Source organism: Lycorma delicatula, chromosome 13, assembly GCF_047948215.1.
Source record: "Lycorma delicatula isolate Av1 chromosome 13, ASM4794821v1, whole genome shotgun sequence".
NCBI lineage: Eukaryota > Metazoa > Arthropoda > Insecta > Hemiptera > Fulgoridae > Lycorma > Lycorma delicatula.
In genome coordinates this window covers 49,668,671-49,685,358 of record NC_134467.1, presented here as the reverse complement: position 1 = coordinate 49,685,358, position 16,688 = coordinate 49,668,671, and the positions used below count along the sequence as shown (strand labels likewise).

The window sequence follows — 16,688 nt, the reverse complement described above, 5'->3', positions numbered from 1 at the left end:
AAAACATATGAAAAATCTAATTAAATAATCAGTTATGTGTGTTTTCCTATAATTAAATGTTAATTTTTCATTAGTCTCTTTTATTTCACATTTTATTGTTTTTATTTTAGTCTAATGTATTTTCAAAATAAAAGGGAACATAATATAGAATTATTCTATCTGCAGAACACAATCATGATGAAAATGTTGCCAAAGTATTCTACTTGATGTCTCCATATTATCACTACTTTTGTAAAACATCTTAATTGTAAAAGGACATTCAGTACCACCCAAATTCTTAACCGCTTACTGGATTTTTATGAAATAATTACCTTACTTACTTTCATTATCTTACTTACTTACTTGAAATAATTCATCGTTATGAATTGACATGTTTCATTCTGTTTTTTGGTAAGTTACTGCAATATGTGTTGATCTTGTTCCATTTTTACTCTAGTTTAACAGTGAAGCGCTAGTAGCATATCAGTTCTCTATTCTACATGTCTTTTTTGTAACAAGCTGTTCCTTTTAAACAGCTGTTACCGTTACCATGCATTTGTTTTTGTTGTTTTATTCATTCCTTAAATTGTGTATATGTTGATTTTATTATTTCTTTATATTATTTATTGTTTTCATAATTTTACTATTATTTTTTTATAATTTTTCAGTCATATTTTTATTTCCAACTGTTATATATATATAAATTTTTTTTTACGTTTACCTCTGGGACCACCGTTAGATATTGCTTCACAGGTTGAGATGAATGATTTGTAGCGTGTTTAAAAATGCCATGTCTGACCATGATTCGAACCCAGGACCTCCAGATGAAAGGCCAAGACGCTGTCACTCTCACTACAGAGGCTGCTGGCCCTTTCCAACTGTTTGTGTCTGTGGATGTGACCTTTTGTAAATGACATACGAGTCGTTTACTATAACCTAACATTAGTAATTTTTTATGCGAGTAAATGATCTTTGTGGTATTATTTGAATTACTTACTAGTGTTTTACAATATTATTGATATGACAATTACATATTGTAAGTGATATTTATTAGTACAAAATGGCCTATACAACACTTGTAAATGATAGTGATATAATTGAATTTTTAAGTATTATTTTTGTACACTGCATGATAAGAAACGTACATAAATAAGTCCTTAAATTAGTTTTTTGTCATATTTCATTATGTAGATGAAAAATATATTTAAAAAAGGGCAAAGTAATAAAGGTTCAGTGAAAAAAAAAGGGCATAATAATGTGATTTTCCCCCAAAATAAAGAACCATAAGGGGGTTAATGATAAATAGCAATGTGTGCCTGCTGATTGAGTAAGTTTCTATCCACCGGGCATACCAATATTTGTATCAAAATTTCTCATTTCTCTTAAGATACCCATATCTGAGATTTTTTTTTATATTTCAATCCAATTCTTCAATTTAGAATATTTGATTGTCTTACATTGTTTAGTGCATGGGTTTAAAAAATAACTACAATTTGTAGATTTTTAATTGTTCTATTTTTTTTTTTTTCAAATTTACAGGATGAGAATCCAATTTATCGGCAAGCAACATCTACGTTTAAGAATCCAACATATGCTGGAAAGTGAAGCAGTTACTAGGAATCTATTTTAAAAAAGATTTTTTTTATTATTATTAAGAACAAAATAATATTAACCAGAATTAACTATTTATGTAATAATTTATTAATTAAGATTAAAATGTAATCACACAATAGAACTTATATAATTTATTAATTTTTTTTATACCTTAATATTATAAAAAGAGAAGAAGTGTGTTATTGTGGTTATGAGTGAACATTTACAGTTTACTTTCTATTACATATATTTTATTATTATTTACAGATCTCTACCGTGATGCTGTTCTTTAAAATTTAGTTTTATTTATATGTTTTAATTTTATATTTTCTTTTTGTTAATTAATAAGCGTTAATAAAAAGCATTGTAATTTTTTAAGCGTAGTGCTTTTTATGTAATTATAAATTAAGAATAATGTTTATTCTTGTATAGTTATTACTTTTATATAGTTTCATTGTTTTTATTTGTTTGTAGAACTGATGATTTTTTATAATTTTATAAAACTGTCATGTTCAACTAAAATAGAACATCCATGTTAATCATGAAATTAATGAGGCGGATTTAAAAGAATTAGGCCCCTTTAATTTGAAAATAGACCCTGAATATAAGCTATATATGTTTTATCTGAGGTGGTTTTTCTTTCTGTGTAAAGTCAAAGAAATAAAAATAACAGAATTTGTTATTTTATAAAGGGTAGAGATTTCCATTATCTTTAAAAATATTAAAAATATTTTTTATCTTTGTTTAAAATTTTATTTTCGTTGGAAGTCAGTCTTAAATTCTGGAATTCCATATAACAACATTATAATTTTTAGATTTTTTTTATCATGAACTGTAAGTGTAATAATAAAATACATAAGATTGGACTCATGTCAGATAGTGTATATTTTTTTGCGATGTTAGGTTTTAAATTGAATGTAGGTCGACAATCTTTTCCTCGATTGAAAAACAATTGTAATCTTGAGGATTTATAATTTTGATTTTTATCTTGAATCATTTAAGGAGTTATGTCCAATCTTTTTTAAAACTCGCATCGATTTTATGGCTGTATTTTACAGAGAGATCCAAAAGTCACCCTCATCAGTCATAAAAAAAATATTAAGATTTTATATTTTCACAACATATGCTCAAAACGCATGTATGAACTCTTTTTACCGTGTTTGAGACCGCTGTGTGGATCATTTGTATATTTGATATTGTTAATCTCCGATGTTACGTTCATCTTTAGTTCCTCCAGTATACGCGGTCAGTTTTCGTAGACCTTTCCTTTGAGATAATCCCACAGGAAGAAATCTGGGGGATATTAAATCGCGTGAATGCAGGGACCATAATCCTTTAGAGATGATACTCTTACCAAAAAAACTTGAGCAAGAAATGCACGGTTTCATTAGATGTGTGAAATGCGGTATCGTCCTGTTGGAACTAACAATCACGTTCATCATCTTCAAGAAGCGCAGTTAAATATGTAATGATATCTCTGTACAAACACTGTTCACTGTAATTTCAGAGAAAATGGGACACAATAACACGATGCCCAACAGTGGCATCTAGGTTTGTTGTTAATAACATGGTGCTATCGAACTTTTACAACTATATTACTATTTATAGACACTTTAATTTTGATGTGCGTGATTTTTGGATCTCTGTACAACCAATCTCTCCTGTGATGAATTTTTCAAAGATGCCTTTAAAATTTAGGTATAAATTTATAACATCGAGTTTTATCGTTTAATAAAGTAATCGATAGATCAGGTGAAAAAAGAATTTTAAAATCTTAAGATTAAAGAGAACTGACTGTTCGGATAGATTGAAGTTTAGAGAAATAATTTATAATGAAAAGGTTCTTGTAGATAAAGGAAACGCTAGAAGAAAATGGCCAGAAAAATAAAGACAGGTGCATTCCTAGAATATGAAAAAACCGTGGAAAAGAAGCCAAAAAAGAACCAAAAAATAAAAAAATTATTAATTTCTTTTCCCCTCCTATTGTAATACTATTTTGTAATTCAGTAAGCACTGTTAGTTGTGTTTTTGTTTTGTTTTTCAGAAAAGAGATAATGTTTTTAAAAATTCTCGAATTTTTTCTATATTAAATTAATATAGAAATTTGATTTCTTTAGTGTATTATGTATTTGTACATATATTTTATAAACCGTAAAAAAGAAAAAAATATTATTTTTATTTAATATAGAATTTATATTTCATTTATTAATTGTTGTCTATAATTTTTTTTTTGTAAAAAAAAAATTATTGCTTGTATGTTTTTAACATTAAAATATTTTTACTCGGTTAAAATCATGTATATAGTTTAATTTTAGTAAATATATATATATATTATATTTATGTTACTAATAAATTGATAGTTAGATAAATGCAATTTATTAACAGTTTTTTGTTTTGTTTTTTTTTTTTAGTAATGAATGGTGCATATATTAAATATTTATATATTATTTTATTTTAAGCCAGCTTTTATTTATTAATTTTTTTTTTTCTATTTTCTTTACTTAATATTTTCAGTTTTAAGATTTGTTTACGTACAAAATAAAATTATATCGACTCTTTGTTTATCATTTTCAAGTATATTGATATTAGTAGTAGTAAAAATCATAAAATGTTTTTATAATCGAATGATGATGATATTAACAATTTAAATAGTCTGTAAGGATGTGGGTAATTTAAATGTCTATATCTTTTTTTGGGGTTATAAGGTTATTCTATTTATATAATGTGTGAAGTATAAGAGACAGTCAAAATTGTTTTCTCTGATAGTAATGATGTTAATATATAGTAAAAACATAAAAATTATGTTTATAGTATTGATTATCAATTTTTGGTGTGCTTTGTATTTATTTATTGTTGTACTCTATATTCGATTCAGTAAAAAACAAAAAATTTGCTTACACTTTCTTAGTAATTCTACAGTTAAAAATATTTTTTTATTTTTATAATCATTTTTGAGTGTAATTTATGACTCAGAACATCTATAACTATTATTTTATTTTTTCTATTATTCGTAATATAATTTACTAATATGATTTTTTTTTAATTACAATATACCTGGAGATGATAACTTAATATCGATTGAAACATTATTGTATTTTAAATGATAATATTAAGAAACTTTTTTTTAGATAGTTCTAATCGATGTTGGAAATTTTTTAATATTTTTATTTAAATGAATTTTTAGATGTGCCTAAATGTGCCTAATATATATATATATATTTTTTTAATTTCATATTAATATATAATACGCAAATCGGTTAAATATATGCCTTCCGTATTAAATTAATTAATTAAAAACTGGAAATTTAATTATTAAAAAGCAGGGAATCTGGAAAAATAAATTTTAATTAAAAATTATTTATTTGTTGCCTTCCATATTATGTAGAATTAATATTATAATATACTGTATTATTTTTGATAAGATTTTGTATTGTTAAATATATATATTGTTTGTAACTGCCATTTATTATGAAACTAGAATTGTAAAATATTTTATAGAATAATGTATTGTGTTATTTCTATTGCTTTTATATATAATTCAAGGTCGTTTTTTATGTTTAAAGATTATATATATTTTAATTGTTTAATTTTTCTCTGGTGATTCTGATAATTTAGTCTGATAATCTGAAAGTTTTCAGTAAGATATTGATTTTCACGATGCGGTAGAATTACCGTATCGGTTTTATGTACTTTTAAATTGCAATAAAACCTTATAAATTTGAAAAATGAATGAATATTTACAGGGAAAAAAATTAAATTATAAATTTTAAAATTACTATACCAAAAATTACTTTTTTTGACATAAAGTTTTTTGTGGCCTCTTAAACCAAATACATATTACCACTAAATCTACTACGTGAGATAAATCAAAACATCCATATTGCAAAATATATAGTAGACAGAATAATGTATTTCCATTATTTAAAATTTTATTACTGTAAATAAGAAAGTAAGGAATAAATAAGGAAAACGTTTTTTTTTTAACGCTTGTATAAATATTTTATTACTTGATACTAATTATGATCAGTATTGAAATAGATAAGCCGTGTAATATAGTGAATGGCAATGAAATACAAAAGTAAATTCAGATGTAACATTAGATGGTAATAGATATGCAGATCTGTTGTTTTGACTCCCTCCATACATAATCCTCTTAAAATTGAATTATATTTCTTAATAATATAGCAAATTAATTATTATTTTAATTTCAAAAAATATCCAATTCAAAATAATAGAGAAATATTATTTACTTATACAGTGAAATTCCAGTTAATAGGACTACCGGTTATTCAAGGCAGTTGTTTAATCAGGGAAGTTTTGTAAAAACAAAAACATATTGTTATAATTGATGCAAAATTATGCCGGTTTAATGGCAAAAAACGCTGTTTACAAGGCCCATTAATTCGCATATGATTTTTTTATTTTACTCATAAAATAACACAATTTTCGTAGTAATGTAAATTATCTAAAGCGGTTTAAACGGTTTTTATTATTATCGCTTAATAGGGCCAGCTGTTTAATAGTTATATAGTCCCGATCCCAAAGTGGTCCAATTATCCAGTATCCATGCATGCATTTAACTCTATTACAAATAACAAAAATATTTCTAAATTTTACTGTCTGCAGGATTTCTATCATCTACGTAATTCCTACTAGATAAAAATTAATTTAATATTATTTGTTAGAGGAAAAAATAATCGTTTTTATTTCTGAGGTTGCAGTATAGTTTTATTGTAAAATTAGAATATATCAAATGACCTTGATTATTTTTTGCCTGTAATATTAATAATAGAGAACTGTGTATTGTTTTTTATAATATTTTAATTGTTAAAAGCCTTATTAATATTATATATAAATATTTATGTATAGATATTTTATCTAAAGCTTATTATTATTAATTTTCTTTTTCATGTTTATAAAATAATTAAATTTTTGTTTAATTTATTAATAACTTGTTTATTATTATGATCTTTTTTATTTTTTTCTGTTTTAAACAATTCTTTAGCCTTATAACCAAGGTGTATCTTTTTGTTCTTCATAATTACTTGCCATTAGTGTTTTATAATACTATATAAATATATATAAATAAATAATGAAGTTTATAAAAATTATTTTTATTTTTATAATTTATTTTAGATTTTATATTATGTAAGTAATCTTTTTTATTGTTAAACGTGTAATTTTATTTAAACTTATAATCTACATTAGTTTTGTTTTGATTTGATGTAAGCAAACAGGTACAGTATAAGTTTGAGATCTTTTTTGGGATGTCCTTGCAATCTATAAAACTATTATTAATTCCCTAATCCAATATGACTACTTGCCTGTTACTTACGAAATTTTGTAGAATTTGTGCATGCTGTTTCACACATTTTTGTAAATTCAAATAAATAGGAATCTATCATTGCCGCCTGTTCGTCCCCCGTTCTCAATCGTTCTTTTGTTTTGCAGCAGCCCAAAGTGATATAATTCTTTGAGTATGCGCACCCATAATAAGATTGAAAAAATTCTCTGAACAATTGACACCGTAGTGTTCGTACTGCATTCCAGGGATAATTTGTATACCCTCATATACCCTGCGTCACTACCTCATCTACCTAGAGAAGCACGATTCATCGATTTCTCTTGTGAGCCCACCTATCCTGAACGGTGAATAATTAAGAAATGACCATAAATATTCTGCAGATAATATTTACAATTTGTAATCGCTTCTATTTCCATGCCGAGTTCATCGGCTCAGAATTTTTTTGTGGTGTATTCTTTACGTCGACGTTAAATAACGGTAACTTACAATTTTTCAATCGTGTCTGCTTACATAGATCAATTTCTTTTGTGTACATTGTTCTGTTGCATCGTCGATGTTTAATTTTAAAACATAATTTTAAGTTTAAAAAATTATAATTTTGAGTATTACCGTGACTATCTACGATAACTAATATAGATGTTAACGAAACTATTATTTTTAAAGTACGTTAAGAACATCATGACAACAAAAAAAATTTGTTTTATTAATAGAGTATAATATTAATAATTTGATAAAAATGCTGTTTGAAGAAAAAATCATTTTAAACATTTTTACATTCAATAAACTTTTAAGAATTGTAAAACAAAAAGTATAGAGATCTAACAAATATTACTTGGAAAAAGTTGTATTGCTTTAAAAGACCTAAATTTTATTTGTCCAAGTAAAATTAATGGATATGCTTAGATAAAACATTTTAGTGTGCTCAAGGACACAGCCTGTTAATGAAACAGTAGCGTATTTGTTACATCAGTTCTAAACATAAGTAAATTGGACTTTGGGTATATATATTTAGTCATTTCCCATACTGAATGGAGAAACTATATGACGTTTATTCAATAAATTCCCAAACTTTAAATAAAAATTTTCAATCTTGTCACCTTCAAAGTAAGTCCCCTCTGTTATGAATACAGTTCTACCAACATATCTTCCTTCCTTTAATATACTTATGGAACACTTCATTCAAAGTTCTGTACTGTTTCACTCGCAAATTTTTTGTAAGTTAATCGGCTCAAAACATGACTTTGATTGACATTTTTAATTTTCGAATAAAAAATGCTTTATCAGACAATTAAGGAGGTTGTTGAATATCTGTTATCTTATGTTCCACTAAAAATTAATCGATCGATGCGTGTACAGTGCATTATCAGCATGAAACATCAGGACAAATTGAAACGTATGCTTAGTTCTTCTTACTACCTTGCGAACAATTAAACAACAGTTAAAACGAGCGACTTATATAACTTTCACAAAAATTTCATTAGGTTATTGTTGGTTAGCTTGAATGAGGATGATCATCGATTGAAGTTTGAACATTTTAAAAATATTTACGTCCTTTGTACATTTTAGTCTGACTTAAAGTCCAATTCCCAAATTCTGTTTTCAGTATTACGATTATATATATATATATATATATATATATATATATATATATATATATATATGAAGGATTTTCCCAATTTCATTAAAATTCATTACTTGTGAAAAATTACTCAATTTTATCAATACAAATTGTCAGGGATTTACCGAACAAAACATAATATGTTGTTTCCCATAGAGAAATCGATTTGTGGTTTTACAGTATATATCCCAATTTTTTTAAGGCTCTGAAATGTATACAAAGCATTTTAGATACAAGTGGCACTACTTAGGATTGCTTTCACTAAGAGTAATGATAGCCGGTAACTCTAGTGACTAATTATACTATCTCCTGAATGTTAGTTGGCTGCTTACCTCGACGATTGGCAATACTGGTTTTACAGCTGAATTCAGAAAATATTTAAGCACATTTTCCTCTAGTAAACGTATATTAGATATTTGTTATTCTTATTATTTCACATCAGATTACTTGTAACCATTCAAATATGATACTTCATGTACGTTCATTTTTGTCGTATTATGTGCTTAATTGTTACAATACAATTAAAATATATTTAAAAAATATTTATTAATGCATTAGTTTTTTTTTTTTAATTAACTAGTCAATATCTAGTTAAAAGTATATATTGTAATATGTATACTTTTATATTTGCCATTTAATTATATTTTTTCCCATTAATTTGTACATTTTTTTTCTGTTATGTATTTATATTAAGTTATTTAATAATCAAATTATTTAGTTTTAATGTTATAAATGTTTGTAACAATAATTTTATTAGTTAATTTACTATTTTATCTATTTTTTTTAATGTATTTATCTATTTCTGTAAATATCGTTTACTTTCTTATTATTATTAAGTAGTATTTTAATCATTATGTTTATAATAATAACTTAACATTTAAAAATTATACTAATTTATTGGTAAAAAAAATGTTTTGTTGGGGTAGACTTGTTTTAATTTAAAGTTAATTAATAATATTTTTTTGTGTTTTTAACAATGAAAAAAATATAATATGTTATTCTACTTTAAGATTATACAGGGAAATTTTCTTTATTGTTAGTCAATAACACCGTTTTAAGATTTTTTTTTTTAATGTAAAGTTGAAATGATTTTAATTGTTATTTTGTAATGTATTATTTCTCTTAGATTAAATTATATTTCTTTAATGTTTTTAAAGAATTTTAAATTGTTAGGTCTTCCATTTATGGTGTAGCAAATGTTTAGAAAATCTTTCTCTGGTCTATTTCTGTTGCCGTTTAATTTATTTTATATATTAAAAATAAATAACATTACCTGCTCTTTTGAATGTATTTTTACAATCTTTCTGTAAAAAAACTTAACTTTAGTTGTTTTTTTTTTACTTCATATATCCATTTATTTATTTACTTTAAACAATTACAGGTTGAATCCTAGTTACAATTTATTTTTTTTTATAATAAAGATGAAAAATGAATATTAAAATTCCTAGCGCACAATATCCAAACCCAGAATCTTCTAAATAAATAAGAGATCAGAGAGGTCACTACACCCGTGCAGGTTGCCGTATATGTATTTATGAAAAACAAAGCAGATATTACATAAGTGATAAAATTTTAATAATAAACCTAATCTTCTAATTAGGTTTATCGTACAAATCTTCTTAGATGGGTGATGGAATTCATAGACATGCCAACAAGGCAAAGAAATTTGAGTTTTACGAGAAAAGACATTCCCACACAAAATTAAAAGTATAGCGTAGAGAAGAAAGCATTTTTATTTTTATAACACTATGTTTTTGCAACAAATATTTATCTCGTTCATGCACTGTTATTTATTCGTTCTGTACGAATTCTCATTGACTTAAGAGATCTTACGAATCTCTACCTCCATTCTTTATTTATTTTTTTGTGATAATAGCATTTAAAAAGATTATTTTCTGTAAAATTAAACAAATGTATGATATGTTACTTTAAAACAACTATTTTATTTTATAATTTTTTGGGGGTTTTCACTTAGTTTACAGTTAACTTACTTAAGTTACATTAAAATTTTATACTTAGTCTTGAAAAACCAAGATAATATTTTTTTTTTTTAAATTTGTTTGATTCATAAACTGCATATAATTTAAAAAGCTTATTACTTTTATCTATAAACCAAAATTTTAAATAGTACGTGTAATTTTATTTTTTTTTAAATTATGTATTTTTCTTATTTCAGTTATTTCCCGTTCCAGACATGCAAGTTTGACATGTCTGTTGTAAATTACATTTGTAATAGATGAAGTACTTAGAATGTCACCTTTCAAATCCCCGATTAATTATGTGGTATTCCAAGAACGTGTTCCAAATATCTGTGTTTAGAGCCAGGTAATCGATTAGACATCTTTGTCTTTAATTTAGCACATTTTGCAACACCTGGATAGAAAATAGCGATCCCTTGAATAAAGGTCACTGTGTTCCTATAAAGAAAATCCTGATACTTCCTATAAAGTATTTATATATACTTTGTATAAGGGTGATGATTGAACTGTTCACCGTGAAATATATCCAAGAAAGATAGGAAGGAAAAAACGGAGGAGGGGTAGAGAAATGGGATAATTAATGGCAATGATCAGTATTAAAATATACTTCCTTTTTTTGGAAAATTTACCATTTTTTCTCTAAGATTGGGAGTCCACGGTGAGTTGGATTAGAGGTGTAATTATTATCATTTCATCTTCTGCTTCGGCATTATGGATAGGAAAACTAATTTTCCTAAACGTAATAATTATGAATTTAAAATTTTTTATATTAATTTCTGTATTATTTCTCAACAACATATTTTATCGTAAAAAAAAACATGTACAGTCTGAAACATAAACATTATGTATATATTTATTTATTCATTATTTCTCTCCTCTTTTTTAAATAATTTCATAGCTATATTATATTTTCATAGAAAAAAATTCTTATATCAACTTAATTGTAAATTATACTTAAAAAGTAGTAACATTATTAAAGTTTCTAATATATCTAGTTCTGACACAGTTTCTTTTAAAGGTGAAGAGAAATTAGGTACTCCCCAGAAAAACCTGTATGGGAGTTACCATCGCATATATTAATTGCATGAAATGAGTAAAAAAATGTTAAAAATATAACATTAAGACACTGTGCTGCCTATAACATTGTAAGCGAAATAATATTCATACTTGTTATTTACAATAAGAATTAACATCCAACCTGTGCCCGTAAACTTTGATACAGTCAGAATCGCATAACAATAAAAGAAGTTTCAAGAATTTCAGCACTCCAAAATACCAACATAAATTTCATTTATTTTATTTGTTTAAATGTTTGCGAATAAAAAAAAAGAATATATGTCTGTATAGAGAAGTCACATCGTGTCAGCTTAAACAAACATTCGACATTATCTTTTACTAAAAGCCATTGTTTAATACTAGATATAAATTTTGTGTAAGTTATTTCATCGTGTAGTTGTAAAGTCAATTAGCTCTGTAAAGGTAAAACATACAAAATATCTCTTTATTTGATCTCGGTGGTATAAAGTTACGAGCGATCGTAAGTTGTGTACTCGCCGACAGTAATTTTGTTGTTTTTGTCCGCTGATGATAAAAAAGAGTTTAAAGATCTTGTAAAGGTATAAGTATCTTAAGGGTAATAAGTCCCACTGTCATAAAATCAATGACAAGTACACAAGACGAGGTTTCTTAGAGAGAGTTCTGATTTTATATTTTTGTCCCACGATCAATGGATGCATCGCACTGCGGTAAGCACCACCCATATCATTATGCCATATTGCAATCTTCTTTCAATTAAATATGTAGTGATATATTTATAAATAGTTAAGATTTTCTGACATTTGCTTCACTCAGTTAATGTAAAATATTTTTATCTAAAAATTATATTACAGTGAACTGCTTTTATATATATATATATATTTATTTATACGCACACACATATATTTATACACTTTAAATAATTTTTTTTTTTTAATCAGGCAATAGACTTAATTAGATTTATTTTAATTTAATGCAGCATTAATGTGTATTTATTATTTTCCTTTTTATTATTTTATCATGGCAGCTATTAAAATATTTATTATGTTATTTATTTAAATTATGCTAGCAGTCTTGTTATATTTTAAATATTATTTCTCAAAATTAATAAATGTATTTAATTTATTAAAGAAACATACTTTTTTTTATTTTTTAACATTACTTTTTCAAAATCTAACTTACGACATTTTATAGATTTTATTTAAATTTCTTTTTTTCCCTAACATATAATTTTATAATTTATTTTTACACAATAACCTTCTTTTTCCTATTATTATCAATTTGTTTGTAATATTTCTAAAAAACCAGATATTTTGTAATTAAATAACCAATTTTCTTTCAATGCTCTATTGATTCAGTATATACCAATATTGTAAAATTTTTAAATTTAATAAATATGTAACTAATATAATGGGATATCAGTGTAAATAGACATGTATATACATCAGAGTGATTAGTCGGTCTCATATTTTTTAACTAAAAGTTGTATCACCGTTATTAAAGAAATAATTATGAATTTATCTTATCCTTTTCTAAGTTTCTTCAGGAAGGACAACTTATAAGAGTCCACATCATTATTAAAACGTTTCTTAATGAAGAAATAAATAAATTTTATTATCGTTTAATAAATAAAGAATTATTATATATTTTTATTATTATAAACACTCAAAATACTTTAAAAGTTTTTCTTCAAAAGCTTTTAAAAAAATATAGATCATAGAACACCTGCGTCTTAATTTATTACACATTGCCTGTTACACCTAAACATTTATGCTACTAGTTAAATTCATTTTTATTTATAAGGAATCTCATTTGTATTTTTGAATTTATTAAAACAAAGAAATTTTTTTCCCTGTCCCTTTTATGAAAAAAAATTATTTCTGTACTTATTATTTAGTGACTGCTGGAATTAAATTTTTTATTATTTTAATTATATTTGGTTGTATTACAGTATTTTATAAAGATATATATCAGTCAGTTAATAAAATAATGTATATTTTTCTTTTTTTTGAGGTTTAAACATTATTTCATGTAATATTATTTATAATTAATTGCATAACTAATAATTGACATATTTTTAATTATTAAAATTCACTAATTGTTAACTAAAAGATGTATTTTTAATTAATTTTATTTTTGTGTTTTGACTGACTAAACTAATTATTTTTAAAAATGATTATAAAATTAAAACAATTTAACAAACATAGACTGTATGTATTTTAGTTTTTTTTTTAAACATAATTATTATTGTATAGTTTTTCATTTATTTTTAGAATTTATTTAAAATAATAATAATTAGGAATTAATTTTATTAATAGTTATAAAGTAACTAGACTTGTTATTGTAATTAATAAAATTGAGATAGTGATGTTAATTTTTTTTTTATACAGGATAAAATATGAAGTTTTACCTACCTCCTCCCATTCTGGATGCAAATCATACAGTTCATGTTAAGATACAACGTGTAAAAAATAAAGAATTAAGGGTTTTAAAACTTTTTAATTTCTTAACTCTGACTTATAGTAATGAATCACAAATAAAATGAAACAGTTTTTCCCTACTGTTCAATGTGAACATCTTTCACCGTGCATCACACATCCAAGTGATATGAGAGTGTCCCATATTTTATTGGCACGTCTGGAGTAATAGAAGCGACAGCTACTTTAATCCTGTGCCTCAAATCGTGTATTAGTTGGTGCATACACAAAATTTTTTATAGAACCCCGAAAGAAAAACTCGCTTGGGGTCAGAACATCTGACCTTTAGGCCGCTGAAAAACAAGCTGTCATCAGGTGCTGGCTTATCCAGCAGTCAGGGAAAATGTCATTTAATTGATCCCGTACAGAGTTATCCCAGTGAGGAGACCCACCATCTTGTTGCTAAATTAAATTCACTGGTTCATCTTGCAATTAAGGAAAGATCCGCATGCAGCATATTTAAATAAGTAACTCCTTTCACACTTCAGGAAAAAAAATGGCCTGTAAACTTCCCAAGATATCACACAGAAAACATTTCATTTTGGGGAATTCCTTTTACAATTTAAGAATTCATAGGGATTTTCCCATCCCCAGATACAGATATTGTGCATATTTACTTTTCCATTAAAATGAAATGTTGACTCGTAAGTAAAATAATAATATGTAACAATATATCTTCATATTGCAACATTTCGAGCCCGAAATCGGTATGCACAGTGTGGTCATTCAGTATGAAAAGCTGTAAATAGTAGGCAGATATATAAGCATTTCTTTAGAGGCTTATTAAATTTGTGAATATGTTTCTTGATTTTTAAATAAATCAAGAGGACTTTGAATAAATTGGATTGTAGGACAAAATTGTTGTTGCGATCAATTGCTTTGTTGATATGCGGATAGTATTTTTGGTCTTTAAAGAGTTTGTGAATAGTTAGATGTAGGAAGAATTTTTGTGTGAAACATTCAGCATTAAAGAGTGGGGATTGCACTTCCATGAATCGGTTAATTTGATAGTTGAGGGTTGTAAGTTATGGTAGGTGGTCATGGTTGGATAGTAAATTGTTTAAATACACTGATGGAAATGTCTACTGAGCATCCGTGGCATCCTGACAGAGGCCAAACTGATGTCTGTTGTGTTATCAGGTTTAAAGGGTCTAAAAGACAACCTCTGGTAAAGCCCATCGTTGCTAGGAACATATGGGGTGGTGAGGCGATCGAGATCATCACAAGGCAGGTTTCTTTCCCTACAGGAGTCAGGATTTTCTTAAAACGATTCGTCACTGGCATTTATAGTTCACAGCTGCCATCCTAACAGACATTTTAGGAGTACACAGAAAAGACTCCCTGATATATGTATCTATATTTAATAGTTTCTCCGAAACCTCTGAATTATGTACACTATTGAGACCAGAAAAGTATATCTGTTGTTGAGAGGTGTTCATAATTTAAAAAAAAAACCTGAAAATTATTTCATTCATGTAATTAATGACAGTTTTTTTTTTTATTCATATACCTATATAATTATATTTAATTCTATGAATAAATGACTGTGATGAATCGGTTGACATGCAAGACAATTGATCTACAATTTATTAATAATGTTAATTACTGATCAGTATAGCAAAATTATTCATTTAACATCACTCAATCTGAATATTTACACCACTTGTATTAATTTCAAATGATAAAAGAATAAAATTTGTTGACCGACAGCGATCTATGATTTGATCTGAGTAAACATGCCCCAATATTTTGATGAAGTGTGGCCCAACTGCAAGGAGATTGTATTTAGATTTCCTCGTCCTTTCTCATCACCCGTACAGGTTCTGTGAGCATGTTATACCTGTGGCAGAATCTGTTGTTGAACCCAATGTATCCTCATTGTGATCTTGTGTAGTGCCTGTGGATCAATTAGGGGGATTCTGTATCCTGATTGTGGTTTCACAATAAAGCTAATTGATGAGCAGTACCAACCAGGTAAAATTTAATTTCCTCTGGACCAAGTGAAATTAAAAACATAATTTGAGATCGCTTGTAAACTACAGTTTTTCAAAAGTATTTTTTATCGCTATTGTTCATTTGACACGGGTGAATTTTATTGTTACTATTTTCTCTAAGCTAATCGTTAATTTCAAAATATATGCTTTGTTATAAACCTTCCTAATTTATTTGCTATCGCTGTTGTAATTTTTATTTCTCCGCTACATTTTTTACACTTCTTCCTCATACAACTAAATTAACTAATAATGGTTGGTTTTTAAAACTTTTGTACAAATTGAATTCTTTATTTTACTCCAAAGTATGTTCAGTTTGAATTTTATTGATCCATTTAATTCTCATGTAAAAACACATTTTCAAAGCCTTCTTTTTGTCTTTATTCCTTGGACTTGTGAATCACCAAGTTTCTTTTCTAAATAGAAGCTTTATATAAATTAACTGTTTTGTTGATTTATATAAAATCTGCCATCCTTTTTAGTTTTATTTTTCCAAATACATATATAACCATTCATTAAAAACTTTTCTCTATAAAATCTAAATTATCTGTGATTTATCATCTATTCAGTAAAAATACAGACTTAACTAGATGGAAAGCCATCCTGTGTAAAAAATATTTAGTTTTAATTTTTTATGGGTGATACATATTTTTATTATAAATAAATCTATTCTGATCGGTGTATTATAAATAATACTACATTATGTAGATC

At 25.8% G+C, this 16,688-nt stretch overlaps 1 protein-coding gene across 2 annotated transcripts in view; it reads left to right on the top strand.

Moving 5' to 3' along the window:
• Positions 1 to 3,756, top strand: part of LOC142333729 (integrin beta-PS-like) — a 120,721-nt gene extending 116,965 nt beyond the window's left edge. For both annotated transcript variants that reach the window (XM_075381175.1, XM_075381176.1), the window contains exon 16: positions 1,519 to 3,756. In XM_075381175.1, the coding sequence (XP_075237290.1) occupies positions 1,519 to 1,584 (66 nt within the window). In that variant the 3' untranslated portion in view covers positions 1,585 to 3,756. The remainder of the gene's footprint in view (positions 1 to 1,518) is intronic.
• The last annotated feature ends 12,932 nt before the right edge of the window (positions 3,757 to 16,688 follow it).